This window comes from Python bivittatus, unplaced genomic scaffold (assembly GCF_059951505.1).
Source record: "Python bivittatus isolate LINGU-HERP-01145 unplaced genomic scaffold, Pbiv_v1 ctg000700_np1212, whole genome shotgun sequence".
In the NCBI taxonomy this organism is placed as follows: domain Eukaryota; kingdom Metazoa; phylum Chordata; class Lepidosauria; order Squamata; family Pythonidae; genus Python; species Python bivittatus.
The window spans coordinates 82,029,534-82,049,830 of record NW_028277098.1 but is presented as its reverse complement, the minus strand read 5'-3'; the positions used below and the strand labels follow the sequence as shown (position 1 = coordinate 82,049,830).

Here is a 20,297-nt window from a genome sequence, read left to right as displayed (position 1 = left end):
CATCCAAATGACAGCACATTTTATTTTAAAAATTCCATAGTAAATCATGGAAGCAATTGTTATGAAGGCAAACTTGTCATACACTACCCTTTGAAGAACATGACATTTGGGAATATTTAAAATAAGGATTTATCTTTTGTCTTGCTCAGGTTTGTCTATTGAGTCTGGCACAGCACACTCATGTACGCACATGAATAAATGCTGGAGAATATGGTATTTTTACTTAGCATATTAAAGTCTAGATCATAATTGTTAAACCTGCTAGAGCACTAAGTAAAATTAATCTAATGACAACTTCTAATAAGCAGCCCACCTGACAGCTTTGTCCAGGAATAAAATGCCTTGTTATTAAAGCTGTATTCTTACTAAGCCATCACCATTAATGCATGGCCACTAGCACTCACTTATGTAGCCAGAGTGCTTAAGCAGCTCCATAAACCCCTCTCTGATGCTCTGAGAGAGATTATTACTCCAATTACCACACTGATTTTGATATGTATGGCAGAGGTTGGCATGTGCAAACAAGTGACTTCTAGCTGTTCCATGCTGAGTGAGCAGCAAGTCTTAAATGCTAATTTTTCAATTAAATAAGCAATTGAGGGGGTGAAGAGAATATCAAATACGGTAAACAGCTCTTGAAAAAAATAGCACATATACAAATTGTTCCAACTGCCATCACTGTGACTTTGGGAATGACTTAAAAAAAAGAACCTGAATAAAAATGAAAAGATAGTTTCATTAGGCTGCAAAGAAAAAACTTCACAATCTGCAATCCGGAAATTGCTTTATTAAGATCCATCAAAATATCTACAAACTGCAAGTAAGCTACAGAAAAAACTTCTATTTCCTACTTCAAAATAAATATATGTTTCATGTTTCAATGCTACTGAAAAAAGGTTGTTTGGGCCCAGATGCACTTGGGCAGCTTGTTTCTGGTCTTAAAACCACCCTTTTTTCAGTTGCTGAAACATCTTCCAACTACACTGCTGAAATTTCATCACAAAACTTATGGCATAGTTTCCTGCCATTGCATGTCTCACAATATGTTTAACACATTAAAATAATCTCTCAAAGGTTGCCTTGCAAAAGCCAGAAAATCCAGAAAAAATGGTGACCCACTCCACTTTTGCTTCAACCCACTGCATCCCTCAGGGCAAAAGATGAAAAATCAGCCCTATCACAGAAAGTATCCCTCCACCCCATCTAAATCCTTAACACCGAGCAGGAATAAACACCCAAGTTATCTACTTTGTATACAACCTCTCTTTATTTTAAAGCAGAGGAGGGGACCCAATGACCTGCCAAGCTGGCTACAAGTGAGCCCCTCTCCAACAACGTGAGCCGTACTTGCAGGAGTTCCAGATGAATAAGTCAAACTTGCGGACCCTCAAGAAGGAGCAGCTACAAGTACTGCTCTGCCATTCTGAAGCAGAAAGGGAGACATAACTCCACCTCTCCTTTCTTCTTTCAGGACTCCCTGCTTCACTGTACAAAGATCCCAGTGCAAGGGAAGGCAGGGCAACTCTGCTTGTATGAACAAATTGCTGACATCACGGAGTTCTGAGAAGGGCAAACTCCAACCCTCCAGCATCACAGACTGCCAAGGAAGATGGAGCCTAAATCTGGGTTCTTAACTGGATCCACTCCCCTCTTACAAAGTATCATGCAAATGGCTGGTTTGCAGTTTGCACATGGCTAGTTGCTTTGCCAAATTAATTCTTAATTAAACACATTCTAGTAAATATGGCATGCAATCATAGCGATATGGATACAAGAATGGGTAACAATTGTACATTCCCAGAATATAGACTAAATAAAAAATGGAGCATGGGCCGGATTCCCTAACTTGGTCTTTTTACAAGGGCAAAGTAATACGAGGCTACCTCTTAATAGCACAAAATATATAACATCTTTTCAAAAGTGCTGAATGTGAGATATAGTTAATTTGAGAAAATTAAGGTATATTTGGTATGAACCTTTGTTTGCCAAGTCCAGGGTGGATGTTTCTGCCTTTAGAAAGAAGCCCAGAATTTAAATTATTAAATATATATGATATAATCACATTAACTCTATTTCATTTAATTAAAATCATATTTGGTTATTGTCCTCCCCACCCATTTCTGCAACTTGATGTAACATACTTTGTCCCCCCAAGCATGCCTCCAGGCCCTTTCTCTGAGCACAGGTCTTCAAAGTCTGACCATCACATATTCTGATACAAAGCCACTGGCCTAGCAATATGGCAACAGTTATTTGGGAAGGGAGAAAGGAAAGGATACATTCCATGCAGGACAACTACATGAAGTTTAAAAAAAACAACATGGAAGACAAATTATACATTGACAAAAATAAGTATTTTTCAACTAACATGAACCAAAAAAGTTTTAATGAACAAGTACTTTTCAGAATTAAAAGGGGCTTAGAACATATACCTACCTCAACTTTGTTTGCTATAAATCGACTGTCTCCATTAATGCTGATTGTAAAATCATAATAGCCGCTAGCAGGCTTGACACTCATGAAATTCAGTTCAAAGACATCTCTGTTAATAAAAGCATAGCTATGAAATTGCAGGAAACTGATGCCCATATACACAACAATTATTAAAAATGCCAGAAGCAGGATGCAGCTACTTGTAAGAGTGTCTCATGGAACCTCAAATGACAAGGCAGCAGAATGAGAAGTTGCAAGATACTATTTGGAAAGAAAAGACTATGAATCCAAATGTCAAAGAAACTAAGCCACCCTACTTAACCCTGAGTATTACTGGATTCATATTTATTTTCAATCTCCTCATTTTTCCACATTCTTGGGAAGAATGAAAATCTTCCAAACTGAAGATGTAGAACAAAGGTTCTGAATAACAATATTCTGCTTACCCAGAAAGAGAAAAAGTAGATTGCTGAAGGACTGTGGCTTTAGTTGCTACAGACTTTACATGATCCAAGGTTACAGTTGCTTGAGTCAGTGGCTGTGACATCACATTTGTCACTTGGAGCTAAAAAATGTAAAAGATTTGTAAAATTATTTTTTCTCCTCACATATGAAGACTGTCAGCTAGATAACAAATTCCAGGAAAAGGCAAAACTATAGAGAAGTCCTGACAATCCTTTGTTTGCTTCAGTTGTCATTTCTGTGCATCTTCCAAAAACTACATCTAATTAATGTCTTGTTATAGCTTTCACTCTTGTTATTTAAATTTATATTGCATCATATACTTTAACCTAAGCCTGCCTTCCAAAAACACTCCTATTCTTTCCCACCTATCCATCAAACTAAGAGGTAGGATAAGTTGTATCACAAGATTCTAACATAATTTAGGTAGGTGAAACACATAATTATATTTTCCACGTACTCTCATTTCTCTGAAACACCTCAGCTTCATCTTCTCATCCCCATCTTACCCATAGTTCCAAGCATGCATTTCTTATAAAGTTTTCTCTGTGAAGGAATGGGAAGGGAAAGCTAACTTCCACGTGGCCGAATTTATACATCAACATCTTTAAGAAACTACCAGCTACCAAGAAATTCAGTCCTTGGTATAATGTTTGGCACTATTAAGACAGTGCAGCTCCATCCTGCAGTTCCTTCTGCCAATGCAGAACATGTTGGAACATTTAGAGGGTCAACAGCTTTCTGACCTAACTGCCTGCCCCTTCATGCAGTTGCCAGCCTCTCCTTCACACGACTTAACTGCCAGGATTGACATTGCAATGGGCAAAGACCCAGACAGCTGCGATGCTCCTAGCCTTTAACAATATGTTTCTGACATCTTTGATATAACCTACAAAATAGATGATGAGGCTGACAGCTGCTTGCTTAACGCTCTATTTTGCTCCACGGTCCATTGTTACAAAACAATACATTATTAACACTGTAGATCACTTTGTGTACAGCTGATTGCACCAACCCTGGCTTATTCAAAGAAGACAGCATTCCTTTCTTCTTAAATTCACTGGTTTGGTATTTTTATCCAAATTGCTTTGGGGAAGTTTGTATTGAGAGGAGCCTTTAATAATTATAATTGTGTTTTTATGAGTAATAAATATTATTAATTTTACAAGATTCATAAACCACTCCAATCTGAACCAATTCTAAACAATGGATATGAGCAAACCAAAAGAATCTAGAATAATGCAATATATAATAACCAATTCAAAACCATTATAATAATAGATGGACAACTAACACCATTCTAGGGGTTTAAGGTCCACTAAAACAGGACAATTTTCTTTCCTAAATGAGAGGCGGGTAGGGGCTAATCACACCTCCAGGGGAAAGATGTCCTACAATGGGGTGCCTACTACTGAGAAGGTCTGCCTTCTAGTCTAACCCTTCTTCATTTATAGAGGGGAAAATCCTTAGCATGGCCTTCCCTAGATGTTTAGACCGGATAAGCAGAATTATGCTTAGCAAGGCATAATATATCATGGTGCCAGACTGTATAGGGCATTATACTGTAGGTAATAACCACCCTTTGAATTGGTGTTACAAGTCTACAGGTTGCCACAGCCTCAAGACGGGTGCGATTCTGCAATGCTGCATTTCCCAGGCTAGCACTCTGGCTGTTGCATTTTGTTTCACATGAAATGCCCTCAAAGCATAAAGGGTCTTGCAGTAGCCCAGATTTAAATGTGAGATTTAAGGGCTCTCATTATATAATTAATGTCCAGAAATTGTTTTAGAGCAGCAAGTCTAAAATATCAACTGTATCCCTTCAAGGGTGGGGAATCTTTATGTTTTATATACAGTACTGCAGAAATATAACTCCTAGCATTGTTCATTCTGACTGGGGCTTCTGGGAATTCAAGTTTTAAAGCAGCTGGAGAGTTATAGCTGTCTATCCCCAGCCTACTCAAAGGAGGAATTCTAAGGATTCCATGGACATCCTTTAGTTATCTATACATTAACAGGCTGCAGGGTTTATACCTGGAACCATTAATCCTACTATGATGCTATCTTTTTTACAACAGTGACAACCAGGCAGTGATCTGTAAGATGGCTACAGCTCAAACCAATTTTACTTGGTTCTGAGTGGCTTTCCTGAATTCAGTTTGAGCTGTAGTATAAGATTCTGCTCAATTTTACTCCAAAGGGAAAAAATAATAATTGTATGGAAGATACCTTATTATACTTTTAAGCATCCCTTTGGTTTTTTATGTAATTCCTCAGATATGAAGATGCCTTTCCAGGCTGCACTATGTTTATAGTTTGGCTTTTTATAAAATGGCAAACATTCTATAAAATGTTGAACTATGTAAGTAAATTAATTTTTGGTTCCCAGACCATTATCAGAGGATAGACTGGTTCCTAAAAATGTCAGTCATTCCTGCTTTAAGAAGCAGTTTTAATATTGCCTTCCCAATGCAAATGTTTTCATTTTCTACTTCAGGCATTAAGACCCTCTCAGTGCAGTCACTGACCGTGAGTACTGGCTGATGGTGAGAGACTGCAGCAGGTCCCTCAGTCACCGCAATGACTGGCAAATGGTAATGATTCTGGGAAAGGGAAGCTGCAGCACAAGCCACACTGAATGCTTCAGAAAGAACCTCAAAGTTTTTCTTGCTGAAAACTGCATTCACCAGCTGGATGAGCTGATCCTGAAAATTAAAACAAAACAAAACAATGCAAGATAGAGCTAAGTCAGATTGAGCTTTTTACTGTTTTAAGATACAGAAAGAAAGAAACTACGGAAAAGAGAAAAAAGCAAAAGCTATTATGCTATATACAGGAAATCATTCAGCCAAATTTTCAAACATACCATTAAACCTTGATTACATGGAATAATATTGATCAGTCGTTCCATTACACTGATAGAGAACTAGTTTTTAAACAGAAAATAAACACATATTGATGACCCAATATCAATCTAGGAATACACTTAAAAATATTTTTTTGAGTGTCATCCCTTATGCTCAATAAATTTACAGGTAGTCCTTGTCTAACGACCACAATTGGGACCGGAATCTCGGTCGCTGAACAAAGCGGTTGTTAGGTGAGACACCCATGTGACTGCTTCACTCAACGACTGCAATCTGGGCACTCCCAGTTGCGGTTGTTAAGTGATCTCCCAGGCTGTTAAGTAGACGGAGCAAAAGAGCCGTCTCCTGAAGGATTTCAGCCCCTTGCAGAGCTGAAATCCTTTAGCAGACAAGCTCTTTTGCTCTGTCCTCTTTCCTCTCCCCTCTCTCAGCAGTAAACAGAGCGCACCACTGAGAGAGGGAAGGGGAAAGAGGACAGTGAAAGAGCTGTCACTGTTTCACTCTGTCCTTTTTTTCACTCTGTCCTCTTTCCCCTCCCCTCTCTCAGTGGTAAACAGAGCACTTGAAGATTTGAAGTCTGCAACTGTCCAGTGCTGAGAGGGGAGGGGAAACCTCACAGCATTGTGAAGGCAGGGACCTTAAATCCCGAAGATCTGAGGTCTGCACCTTCGCACCATTGAAGGGGGAGGGGAAACCTCACAGTGCTTTGAAAGCAGGGACCTCAAATCCTGAAGATTTGAGCTCCGTAACTGCCCACCATCAGGTCCCCTCCACTTGCAACCTTCCCTGCTGGCTTCCAACGGGGAAGCTGGCAGAGAGGATTGCAAATGGCGATCACATGATTGCAGGGCACTTGGAAACCAGACATAAATATCCAAAATGCAGCTACATGACTGTGGGTAGGTGGCACATATTACGACGGCCAGAAGTGTTTTATAAGCCATAAAGCACCCTTTCTGAGGCTGTTGTAATTTTGAACCATTGTTAAATGAATGGTTGTTAAGCAGGGACTACCTGTATAATTCTTCATATAGCGATAAGTTCCAAGTTGCTGGTATGTAGTTTAATAGTATGTTCACATTTTTAAACTATAATGTTCTCATTTACAGTAAATCAAAATGAGGACCAATGTGACAAGTCCATATGATGATGAGTAAGTGCCTCCTTGTTCATGTTATAATTTCAAAATGAGGCTGACAACCAATCCTTTTAAAACTTTCTCTGGTTTGTTCACTAAGTGTGAAAAAAATATTTTGTTGAATCAGTCTTATCTTAAGACCATAGGAAACATACTTAATATTATTTAAGCTCCTTAGCTACTGATTGTTAATATGGCATATTCCAACTCTTTATTCCAGACTCTGATATTCATCTTAGCAATACTCTTTCAATTGTCCATTTAAAAAATACTGTAGACCTAGAATGGTCTAACATTGCAGAGCCAGTTTGATGTAGTGGTTAAGGTACCAGGCTAGAAACCAGGAGACTGTGAGTTCTAGTCCCACCTCAGGCATGAAGACAGCTGGGGTGATCTTGTGCCAGTCACTCTGTCTCAGCCCTAGGAAGAAGGCCATGGCAAAACACTTTTGAAAATCTTGCCAAGAAAACCACAGGGGCTAGTCCAGGCAGTCTCCAGAAATCAAGACTGACTTGAAGGCATGCACAAAAGAATGATCCAAAACAACAGGACTGGGGTGGTCAAAAGATAAGTCCAGTGATAGAGATGAAAATCAGGAAAATAAAAACCCTATCTCAATAACACACATAATTTAGAAAATATGGGAGATTGTCCTTTCCAATAAAAATGAATGTCTTAATATTTTATCAATCTGCTGAAAATAATGTAGGGTAGTTATTATAGGAGTACCTCTTAGTAAATCAATCTGAAAGTAATATCCATTTTTATAATTCAGTGGATTTTTAATCATCTATTTTATCTATATTTATCTGAGATTAAAACTTTGATATATTACATTAACAAATGAAGAAATTTTCCTTGGGATAACTATTCCTAGGTACTTAAAAGAATTCAAGCAAAAGCTGAATTTGGTTACCTTTTATAAAAACCTGATTGTGTAGAATGGATAATCAGACATAAACTTACGTAGAGGCCAGGGTCCCTGTCAATATTTTTACATAAATGGTTAACAAGAAAATCTGACAATAGCTTGCACAGTCCCTCTTTAAAATGGGTTTTTAATAGACTTCTAATAGTACTGGGGCAATTAATTCAATATATATCTTAAACTCCAATGGGATAAATATCCAGATTAGTAGTTTACCCTGTTTTCATAATTACTTCTTGGAGAGATACAGGTTCTACTTAAAAGGAAGAGATTATCATGTAAATCTAATTGGGCAGTTAAGTTTCTGAAATCAGAAAGGGGAAGGGCTATCACATAGAAGACCAGTGATCTGGCATCTCTCAAAAGGGCTGAAGGAGACAAGGTTTGCACAGGGGGGTAGTAGCCATGACTTCTGAGACATTAAGAATGAGACAGCAAGGGAAAAAAGAAAAGGTTTGTGCACCTTTTGAGGAAGAGGATATTACTGATTTTGGATCCTACTTCTCCATATTCTTCTAAGAGATTTTTTGTTGTTGTTCTTGTTATAAAGGAAAGCTAGAGAGATTATTCAGTATTTTTACCTCCATTTCAGGTACACAGTCAAAGCTTTACATCTCATTAAAAGCATCAAGGGTGGTTTGAAAATCTGTCAAACTTAATTCTTTACATGGAATTATGTAAAAGCATGCCCATATGAACAGGCACAGCCTTATTAGATTAAAAAACAGCAGGTTACACGTTTTAAATTTTGCAATGAAACAGAATATGTTAACACAATTTATATAAAAAAATCTCAAACAGTTCCTGACAACATAATGTATAACCCACACCAAATAATTACCTTTAATTGGACCAATTTTGGAGTTTGGTATTTTTAAAAACACTTTATGACAAGCAGCCTGTAACACATCACTTTAGATTCACCTGAGTAATATTTAAAGCATGTGAATTAAAAAGTGTTTGTTTTGGAGCAACTCTTAAAAAGAGGCAATAGACCTGAGACCTTTCTAGTCCACTACACATTCCCAATACTAATTGGAAATAATAGGCACTAATTATATTATCGGTTCAGAGAAACACAATTTTGTGATTAGCCCTTAACTGTCAAGAAAAACAATCTATCTTAGAAGATGACATTAAAAGGTTTCATAAATAACTTCAGTCTTTCTTCATATTATCAGGTCATCTGATGTAATCTCATTAATCAATGCTTTTACCTGAAATTTATGAAATTCCTTTCCTTTCAATTTGTTAAATTCACTGTTTCCATCCTGTGATTGTGAGTTGCCTAATCACACCTGACATTTGAGCCATATAAACTATTTTGTTCCATTAGAATAACTCAGTGTTCCTACAGATTACAAGCACTTTCCAGTTTTCCTGGTAATCATTCTCTTTCCCATAAAACTTAAACTTGCATCTTTATGGCAGTTTCACAAACACTGTACCTTTTCAATGCACATGTACAGATAATAAGCACTTGGTATCCTTTTTTGAAAACCTTGCACATGTATACAGTTTTTCTCTATCTGGTTGCTTTATGTTTTAAAGGCACAGGAGAACCCTAAACAGTGACTGCAGCAGTTTTTCCACATATGAAGCTGAAATTATTTAAACTCAGGATTAAGGTACACTTATATAGAAATAAGTTATTTATATTAAAGTGCAGCACTCGTGTACTGAGCAGGGCTTAACAGAGCTATTTTCTCCTCTTTTCACATACATTCATGAAGAAGCAAGAACAGGAGGATGGATTTAAAATGCAGGCACTACCATACATCTTGAGGCTATGCCTATGTATGTATCTACAGCGCCATCTTAGGAGCTTATAGTGGTGTGGCTACTTGTTACCTGCAGAATTCAGGGCAGGGGGGATTCACTATTTTCTGGACACAATACCAGTGTATTATTATTGCATTGTTTTCTTTCTTTCCTTCTTTTTGGTTGAGGATGTAAATTCGATATGGGGATCATGCACATTTATCTCATTTCAATATCAAAGTGCAAGCAATGATATTGAAAATAAAAGTGCAGATTTGCTCTGCATTGTTAAAACACCATTCTGCTTTGACACTGGCATTAAAAACTGACATTTCATTGCTACAAAAGCAAAACCAACCAACAGTTAAATAGAAATTATTACTAGTTTATGAACCCATTCACATCTTGCAATAGTCCAAACTCAGTTTTGAGTTTACAATTCCTTATTCAAAACCATTATAATAGTGTGTTCCAAAAGTTACCTACTTCTTTTATTGCTGGCTCTGTGCCAACGTGATCTGAGAGTCTGTAAGTGGCAGCTACAAATAATGCAGTTGCTTCAAGCCCTTCTTCAAATTGCAGATACATTCCTCCTAGATCATCCAATCGTGCAACAAGATCCTATAGAAAGATCACAGCAAATAATTTTACAGCTATCAGATAGCAGTCGTCTCATCTATCTAATGTACATCGTGCCCTCTTGTCCTCCCATAGCCATGAGTTTTGCTACCTTTTTTCTTTTTTCCCCTTACTAATCTTGGGATCTTCTTTCATATCTAGTCTGGAAGCTTATAATGGAAAAACGGGTGTTCTGATTCTAACGAATGAACAAATCTCAGCACAGAAAAAACCCTGAACATTATATGCGAGTAAGGCAAGAAACTCTGCATGGTGGGAACTGTGAATAGGATAGCAGCAGCCTCAAACTCCCTAACTCTCTGTAATGAATGAACTTTGTGTGAGTGAGAGGGAACAAAGAGATGACAAAAATGATTAAACTAAGGATAATGGAAAGACAGAGAAAAGGAATGTTGAAACCACTTTTTCCCTCTGGCCCTAACTACTACTGGCAAGTACCCTCCACCTCCCTGGAATATAGTTCTTGATCACAAAAAAGATGGTCAACCTTTTCATCTAATGGCTTGGATTCATGAAAAAAAAATGAACTTATAGTCAACAGGACTTCCTATTTTAGTTTTACTGTAGAAATCATTTATTTGTTCAGACTAAAATTAATATTGCAGAAAGACAAAATGTAAACTCAGATTACTGTTTTCGGGGAGGAGCATCCCAATATTAAAGAATGCTTTGAAGTCATCCTTGAGAATAGAGACCTAATTTAGCGGAAAAGTACTATTTATAAGACAGATTTGTGGAACTACATTTATGTATTCATGATCTGGGACAACTGCAATATAGCTGCTGTATCTTCATCCACTTAAATCACCTAGTAATGTTATCATTAAAACATGTAAACATGACTTAAATCTGGGAAGAGAGTTAAAACCCCTGTTCAGCCACAAAGCTTCCTGAGTTTATTCCAATTCACAAGACTGCTGGGAAATTTTCATTCTTCAGCAACAAGGCCTTTTATGTACTGGCTCCACTATTAGGAATGCCTAAATACAGTATCATCCTTTTAAATCTTTAGTCTACCAACTATTTGTATTTGGGGCTTGAGGGAAGTGGAGTGCCACTTACACTTCCAGTGCTTTTACAATATTGTTGGTATTTGAAATATAGTTACATTGTCTTTAAAATCTGTTGATAAATTTTATATGGTTAGTTAGATGAGGATAAAACAGAACGGCACATTATAACAAATAAATCTAAAACAAACCTCTATTTCTTCTACAATGCTTCTTAAATCTGCCTGCTGGGATAAATACGACGCAGTCTGCAAAGCCTGAATTGTTCTGAAACAACAGAAGCCATAGTGCAGGGATAACAGTATATGATTCTACCAGCTAAGAGCAGATTGATCTCAGAAGTATGAAACAGGAATATCTTTTAAAAATGTCATTAACAAATTGGGTTTCATATGGTGAAAGCTTTTGGGAGCCACCATGCATGAAATACAGGTAGTTCTTGACTTACGACCACAACTGGGACTGGAATTTCTGTCGCTAAGCAACGTGGTCATAAAGTGAGATGTAATTGCTGTTGTTAAGCAAATTCCACTGGTTGTTAGCCAAGGACCCACCCTAATCCAAGCCATTCTGGGCTTGGTCTCTCCCAGCCTTCAGCCTCAGTAAGGTAAGGGGCTGCCTCCAACTCCCCCCTCCCTCTCCCCCCCAGCTCTGCCCTTTTGGCTACCCTGCACTGTGCCTTGTGGGGTGGCAAGCAGCCCCTGAACCACACAGCTCTGGGGCTGCTTGCCACGCTGTAGCTCAGGGGCTTCTTGGCCCTCCTTCCACCTTTGCTCGCTTGCACACACCACACCCTCCTTCCCCCGCTCACATGCATGCACCATGCCCTCCTTCTCTCTTTTGCCCGTATGCACCACGGCCTCCTTCCCCTTTTGCTCACTTGCTTGCACGCATCAGCACCCTCCTTCCCTTCACTCATCTGCATGCACGCACTGTGCCCTCCTTCCCTCCTTTGCATGCACTGAGCCTTCCTTCCTCCTTTGCATGCTCAAGGACTTTCCAGGGGCACTTCTGGCGTGTGCTCTGCAGCTCACATTGGAAGCTGCTAGCCATTTGTGAGGCTTTCTCCTTCCTCCTGCAAAGCCCCAGAGCTGGAGTGCAGTGTGAAGAGGGTGCAGTGTGTGTGAGCGAGCGAAGGAGAGAAGGAAGGCACAGTGCATGAGCAAGTGAAGGGGGAAGTAGGGCCCTGGTACAAGCGAGCAGAGGGTACGGTGAAGGAGTGCATGGTGCATGTGTGTAAGCAAAGGGGAAAGGAGAGTGCTGGTGCGTGCAAACAAAGGAGGGCGCAGTGCAAGCAAGCGAAGAGAGAAGAAGGGTGCAGTACATGCATGTGAGTGAAGGGGGAAGAAAGGTGCAGTGCGTGCGAGTGAAGAAAGGCTGAGGTAGATGGGGAGACTTACCCAAGCAACTTGCAACTTCCCCTGCTGGCTTCCCCATTGACTTTGCTTGTGGGAAGCTGGAAGGGAAGGTTGCAAATGGCAATCACGTGATCACAGGGTGCTTGGCAACTGGCCTTAAGTGTGAACTGGTTGCCAAGCCCCCAGATCATGATCACGTGACTGTGTTGGAACATCCGTAACTTCAGGGACAAGTCATAAGTCCATTTTTCCAGCACCACTGTAACTTTGAACAGTTGTTGAATGAATGGTCAAAACTCAAGGACTACCTGTAAGATGCTGCTAAAAAGTCGTATGATTCAGTTAAAAATAAAGTCGAATTTATCTTCCTAGGCTACAAATGAAACTGCAAATCAGCAGTGTCCAGATTTTAACATTCAAGTGTGATCATTAACATTTCTACAAATAGGTAAGTCAGAAATTCAACAATTCAAAGAGCCCCAATGTACAGTAATCTAATTATATTCCCAACTCTGTTCAATACTTATTGCTCATAAATTCTATGGCATGAATTACATAAGTGTAATAGATCTTGTTAAATAACTCAGTTCATCTTAAGGGAAAAACAGTGTAATATAGAAGTAAATAACAGTACAGCAGCCTAGCCTTGGCTCCTCAAGATCCACAAGATAAACACTTACGCCAAGATGTTCTCTTCTTTGCTAAGACGAGAAGTGAGTGCAGTCAGGGCTTCTTGGGAAGCAAGTGGAAGCCCAAAACCACTCAAGGCTCCAACAGCATGGTAAATCTGGGTAATTGAAGAATCTTCACTGATAGCTTCAAGTAGCAGTTCCCTGGTTTCATTTGAAATGGCAATCTAGGAAATAACCATACTAAATGCAGTGCACATAAGTCATTGCCATAAATATTTAACATTATAGCTAAGAATTGCTTCCTGATGTGAGCCAGAAGGTCTTAAAACTCTTGTCAAGTTCAGAAACGAAAAGCTGACATGCCAAATCAGACTATTTGATTATTATTCACAGTACTGTCCATTCTGATACGTAACTCCTGAATTTCAGGCAGAGGTCTTTCTCATTAACTGCTATGTGATCCCTTTAACTGGAAGAGAAGGGATTGAACCCAGGAACTTCTATTTCAACTACTGTTTACAACAAATATAAACCTTTAGATTATTCCAAACCTAATGATACTATCCTCTTATAAATACAGAGAATGGAGACTGATGTTCATACAGATGATTAAATGAAATATGTTGAACAAAACACATATTCCAACTATGGTATGCTATAGGTTATAATTATCAGCAGAATACAATACACTGTAAATTCTGCTTTAAGCTAGTAGTTAAGCGTAATCAATGATTCAAGGAGCAGAATGGAGGAAAATCTGGGAATCACACACTAACTCGTTTAGAGACCACACTGGTTCTGCAAAAATCAGAAACCAGTAAGCCCCCCAAATGGACTGAATGCATATCATACAGTTCTGCTCATAAATAGCTTAGCTGAAAATCACCCAGAATCATACATAAGTCGCTTTCAGCTATTCAGAAATAAAATCAACTATAAGAATATTTAACTACATAAATAAAAATTGTATCCAACATAGAAGAAAATTGTGCCTGTCTTTATTTTGAAGCCCTGGTTATTTAATTTGCACTGTCACACTGCTTAAAACAGGTTAAATAATCTGCCTTCTATTATAGTGTTATTTAATGTAATTCTGATAACCTCTTATTTTAGCCTCCAAACAGATATCTTGGAAACCAATTAACCATAAGTCAAACAGATGAAAGATTTGTACAACAGAACATATTTTTTCCTGCAAAAACTTACCTCACATCCAGCCAATGCGTGACTTCCCTGTGCGGCATAGAAGAGGGAATCAATACTATTGGGGTCCAGTTTAGATTTTATAAAATTACAAGCAGCCTATTAAGAAAAAAAAGTGGATTTAAATAATTAAGGCAATTAATCATTCTGAGTTTCACATAACAAAGATGTGCAAACCACCACATTAGCACATGTTAAATGTACTGTTCCCAGTTATTTACCTGGGAAAATCTTACCAATGAAGGTTTTGTAGAAAAGACTAGCCAATACTGGGCTAGACAGACACAATGACCTGGTATAAGATAGCTCATAATATTTATTTCCGTCCATTACAATAACAACAACAAAGGAAAAAGCAGGTTTCTGTTCTATTCCCTTTCTTGCTTATATTATAGGCTGTTTTGTTCCCTCCTTCTTATAGGCTTTTTACTTACGGAAGCAAACTGAGGCATCTACAGAATATTTTCAGTACATGAGGCATATAAGTGCTTAGTGAAGCATGGAGTACCTGATTTAGGAAGGTAATATAAAATAACACTGGATGTAAGGGAAGAAGGCATATGCTAGCTCCTACAAGTGTTAGCCTTACTTGTTACACTCAAGGCAATTACAGTAAATCAGAAATGGATATTTGTCAAGTAAAAAAAATTAAGTTTGATCCCTGGTGACTTCATTGATACGTTCATGTTGCTTCCTGAGCAGCCATATAGAAGTGATTCACCACTACAATCTTTTGGGAAGTTTTTTCAACTTCTCCATCTAGTCTATAATCCTGGTATTCCTTGGAGGTCTCTCATCCAAATACTAAATAAGCCTGACCCTGTGTAGCTTCTGAGCCCAGACATGGTCAAGCAGGCTGAGACTTTTTTATGTGTCTAATTAAAGTAACTGATGTAGACTGCAAATTGCGCTACCTAGAGAATACGAAACATGCAGCAGGTGAAGTGTTAGCACCATCTATTGGAGGAACTCTATTGCTACATCTGGAAAGAAATATAAATGTGCTGTTAAATCTTTATACAAACTCATGCAGAAATTATTTATCTGAAATAATAGAATACATATAACTAGATTAAAATATTTTGAAGAAGTTATGAGCAGTAGGAACAAGTATTAGCCTAGCAGAGAAGTATATGCTCTGCATGAAGAATATTGCAGTTTAATTTCTGGTATTTCCAGAAAAATCATATGTGAAACCATGAAAGACCACAACCAATACAGACAATAGTGATACATTGAACACTATTCTGACATTCTTTTAACCATATGATTGTAAAAATAAACAATACATAGCCCATTCCTAATTGTGCTAAATTGGGATGGTGTAAAATAATAAATCACATTTTATGTTGGTTCCAAAAACAACAGTGAATTTGAGTTTTCACTACCAGAGTCTTCAACAGCCCTGTCATCCATTGTCATCAGCTGAGTATCATGGCTGAGCTGGGACTTGAACCTTGATCTTCCTAGTCCTAATCAAACATACTATCAATTACAACAGACTATTCTTTCAGACAGGCAGTCTTTGCTTAACAACTGTTCGTTTAGCAACCATTTGAAGTTACAATGGCGCTAAAGTGACTTACAAACGGTGCCCTAAGTTATGACCATCGCAGCGCTCCTGTGGCCACGAGATTGCGATCCAGACGCTTGGCAACCAGCTTGCATTCACAATCGTTATAGTGTTCCAGGGTCACATGATTGCCATTTGCGACTTTCCCAGCTGGCTTCCAGCAAACAAAATCAGTGGGGAACTGCATGATTCACTTAACAACCATGTGATTTGCTTAACGACTATGTGATTCGCTTAACAACCACAGTGATTTGCTTAACGACCACCACAAAAGTCATAAAATTGGGTCCGGTCAAATGATGAAATGATGATTCACTTAACCATAGCATTGCTTAGCAACCTAAATTCTGGTCCCAATTGTGGTCGTTAAGCGAGGACTACCTGTATATTTATTTATTTATGCAATTTCTATTGCCGTCCATCTCAATCCAAGTGACTCTGGGCGGCGAACAATTTCAATAATTAAAACCATTAAAACAATTACAAATTATACATAAAGGCAGCCAATAATTATCATAAAAATTACATAAAAATCAACAGTGCAACCAGGTAACGGGACCCTTAACACTTTTGGGACACCAGGCTCAGGCATATAGCCAAGTTTTTAAAGCCTTACAAAAGGCTAGCAGGATCAGGACCATCCTGACCTCCAAAGGAAGAATGTTCCAAAGGGCAGGGGCTACTGTTGGGAAGGCACACCTTTTAGTCCCTGCCAGCCAACATTCCTTGGCTGACAGGATCCACAGCAATTCCAATCTACTAGACCGAATTGGAAATTATTGGGAGAAGACTGTCCCTTAGGTAATATACATGCAACACACATGTGGCCACTTCTAGCTTCTCTTGCTTTTGCCCTAAGAAAGACTAAAAGCAAGATGCTTGGCATATGAACAAAGTTGCATTCTGATGTTTCAGTATCCCATGCTTATAGTAAGATCTCCAGGCTGTGACATAAGATTTATAACATCACTGAGAATGGGATTGATGGATAGAAACACAGGAAATTCCACTCAGAGAAGCTAGAGAGGAATAAAGATGAAACAAATGCATTTTATGGGTGAATACTAAATTACATTATCACATTAAAATGTTGTGATCCCATTTCCTTCTTTATATATGATTGTATAATATACATAATTTCTTTTCTGCTTCCTGAAATGTTAACATTTTTAAAAAACTGTTCAAGTATACATTTGCCAATGATTTCAAGAAGAATGCAAAAATAAGCAATTGCCTGATATACAGGAATGAACACTTATTTAGGTTTTATTTGCTCTTCTTACTTTTGATGCCCTTCTCATCATTCTCCCCCAGAACTAGTGGCGTTAATATAAAGCTTATTGCTGCTATTCCATGAATGCTAGTTGAAGATACTTGCAATACAACTCAATAATATATTGGGGATTATATTACAAAATAACAAACAGAATAAGGCTAAAGCATATATAATTCTAGTTAAGTTACAGAAAAAATGTGTAAGTCTTAAGAAAAAAATTATCTGAAGTCCTGTGAAAAAAGCTGTACAAACATAAGAACTCCTCTGAATGCACTATGAGAACTCATTGTTTCTCTTGATTTGTCCCTTGGTTGTACAGTATTATAAGAGAGCAATTTTCAGCTCTCTTGCCTCCAATGAAAGAAAAATAAGTGGAAATCGACAAGTCGGCTTTGTTTCTAGTCCTTACATTATGTTCAGGGAATACTAATAGGGAATGATTCAGACAGCAAAGCCAAGGATATGTGAAGTACAATACATGATTATTTAACATCAAACAAATATTACTTGGCCAGAGCAAATGGCAAAATTTATGCTGACTTATAGTAAGTTATTTATGTGCAGATATTCGCAATCTGTTCACCATCTGATATTTTGAATGTCCTAAAGATATATCCTCACCTTTTCATCAGCCACTTTCCCACCTAATTGATTCAATCCTACGATGGTATAATAACTTCCTTCCAAATCAATGAATGGACGATCCAGAGAGGCTTGTAACCTCTGAACATCATGTAGTGTGAGATAATGGCTAGGAGTCACGGCTACTATCTTGTCCACAGACATTAAGACTAAAATGAAAAATGTGAGATATCCTGAAAAAGAAAAAAGGAGAAAAGTAAATGTTTGTGAATATCTTTGTAGAGTGTATATGTTATGTTTTGAATAATTTTATTTATCTAATTAAATCACTATATTATTCAGGTATCCTTAGCCACAAAGAGAAAAAAGTGTATTATAGGGCCAAAAAGATATACAATTAAAGAAATCAATTTGATGCTCATGCACAACATACTTTAAACATGTTTTATTAATACAGACTAACTTTCCAACATAACAGAAATACATTTGCAAATATTAATGTTAATTTGTTTGAAAAATATTTGTGCTCTTCTAGATGTCTTGGGATGAAACAAAGACTACAACACTTTTATTAGCCAAAATTAAAATGCACTTGGCTGAAAGGGGACAGATGGGGAGATCTGTTCTATCTCACTTGCATTCAATTTCTTGCCAACTATGCTGCAAGGTAGCTTGTAATACACAAGATGCGGAACTAGCATATGCATAGCCATTCAGAAGTGACGCTGACATTAAAAACCCTTGTCACAGGACTCTGAAGACTGACAGTACTATTCTCTCTCAAACAGCTTCCCCATTAATTTAGAATGACCATCAGAATCAATCTCCTTCCAATTTCACATTCACAATATAAATTACAACATATTGGAACATTCACCCATACAAACAGCCTTTCAAGCTATTTAAGCCCAATCTTCTTATCCTTCTTTAACTATACAGAGACTGACAATGTGCAAGAGAAAGTGGCAGAACCCAGGTAGTATTGAACCAGGCTTATTTTTCAAAAGGCTGAAATTACTATAATCCTATCAGAAGAGTATACTCAAGAATTTGTTTTTTTGAACCAGGAGATTAAATTTACAGACACATACTGGTATGGAGACTAAAGTGCTATGCACAATTACCTGGTAGAAAGCTAATTGAACATAAAATGCATAGGATGAGGATGTATATAAATAAAGCCTTTACGACATCAAGCCCATTCAGTTAATGCTACAGTAACGAACAGGCTTAGCTCTATTAGAGTAAGTTTAAGGAACACATACAATTCTCACTTGGTTTAAATAACAACACATTTTGCTCCAAACAAGGCTCCTTTGTGTTAATCAACTGCTTGACAGGTAGTATTCAGCAGGTGAAGCTTTTTCTATCAGCCTTGGCATGCTAAGTAGTAAGATTCATTCTGATCACGCCAAAGACCTTTCCCAGCTTCCCTGAGGAAGCTTTATTCCTCACACCCCAGACTTCAGAGAGGAGCCCTCTACCCGCCCTCCCTGAACGGGACTGCAAAAGCAACAATCCGTTTCCACGCCGTCACCACCTCATCACACTCCTTACCCGGGGCCGCCATTTTCCCCCTCGCCTGCACACCAAGGGAAGACCCCACTTCCGCCCGGAGCTCTGGAATATACCATTCAGCACGACGCAACACTTGCTCTTAAAAAGCAGGACTAATATTTAGGCACGACAGATCGATTTGCTCCCTCCGTCCTTTGGAAGTGGAACGCAATTTAAAGGATGTTAACTTCGGCTCCGCCGCTCTTCTCCCCCTTGGTCAGCACGAATAGTACGCTCCAGCTCGGTGGCTTTGGCAAAGGGCGGATCTACAGAAAGGATGTGGCGGCCGCTGAATGGCTGGCAGCCGAATCATTCATATCGAAGGAGGCACATTCAAACAAGCGGGCAGTGGAATGGTTGGGGGGAGGGGTCCAATTCTAAATCGGAACCTGGGAAGTCTTCGGTTCAGAACGTCGGGAGCGAAGATTTGCTAGGCTGCCGGATTTGAGCCGCAAATCACTAAATGGCAATAAAGAATTAGAGTTACAGTATCTGTACCTCCTTGCTGCCATTTTGCGGTCGTTCGGGGTTTTGCAGCCCAGATAGATTTAGGGATAGAAGCAGTTGTAGAACTTTTATTTATTCGCTCATAAATAAGTGCAATCCATAGAATAAATAATGCAGTAAGTACATAGGATAATACAATGACATGTTACAATCTGTGATTACATCATTCTATAAAATAAAGGGCCTCTAAGTTAAAAGGGACTGCATATAATAGGAGGCGGGAGTATTTGGTGTGTAGGAGTTGATCAATCCATCAAAAAGAAATACATGAAGGGATAAAAATCTAATAATAACTAATAATATTATACCGTATGTTCAGAGTGACAGGAAAATATTTATATAAATGGAAGTAAGGAATAAATAAATAGTCC

General features: G+C 38.3%; 1 protein-coding gene across 2 annotated transcripts in view; it reads right to left on the bottom strand.

Moving 5' to 3' along the window:
* Positions 1-19,673, bottom strand: part of RPN2 (ribophorin II) — a 41,137-nt gene extending 21,464 nt beyond the window's left edge. The window contains exons 1-9 of one of the 2 annotated variants that reach the window (XM_007430238.4): positions 19,420-19,673; positions 17,902-18,095; positions 14,435-14,530; positions 13,277-13,452; positions 11,430-11,505; positions 10,076-10,210; positions 5,424-5,600; positions 2,880-2,998; positions 2,437-2,542 (exon numbers count right to left, since the gene is read on the bottom strand). In XM_007430238.4, the coding sequence (XP_007430300.2) occupies positions 2,437-2,542; positions 2,880-2,998; positions 5,424-5,600; positions 10,076-10,210; positions 11,430-11,505; positions 13,277-13,452; positions 14,435-14,530; positions 17,902-18,095; positions 19,420-19,432 (1,092 nt within the window). In that variant the 5' untranslated portion in view covers positions 19,433-19,673. The remainder of the gene's footprint in view (positions 1-2,436; positions 2,543-2,879; positions 2,999-5,423; positions 5,601-10,075; positions 10,211-11,429; positions 11,506-13,276; positions 13,453-14,434; positions 14,531-17,901; positions 18,096-19,419) is intronic. The other variant, XM_007430239.4, reaches the window with a different exon arrangement.
* Between the last annotated feature and the right edge of the window lie 624 nt (positions 19,674-20,297).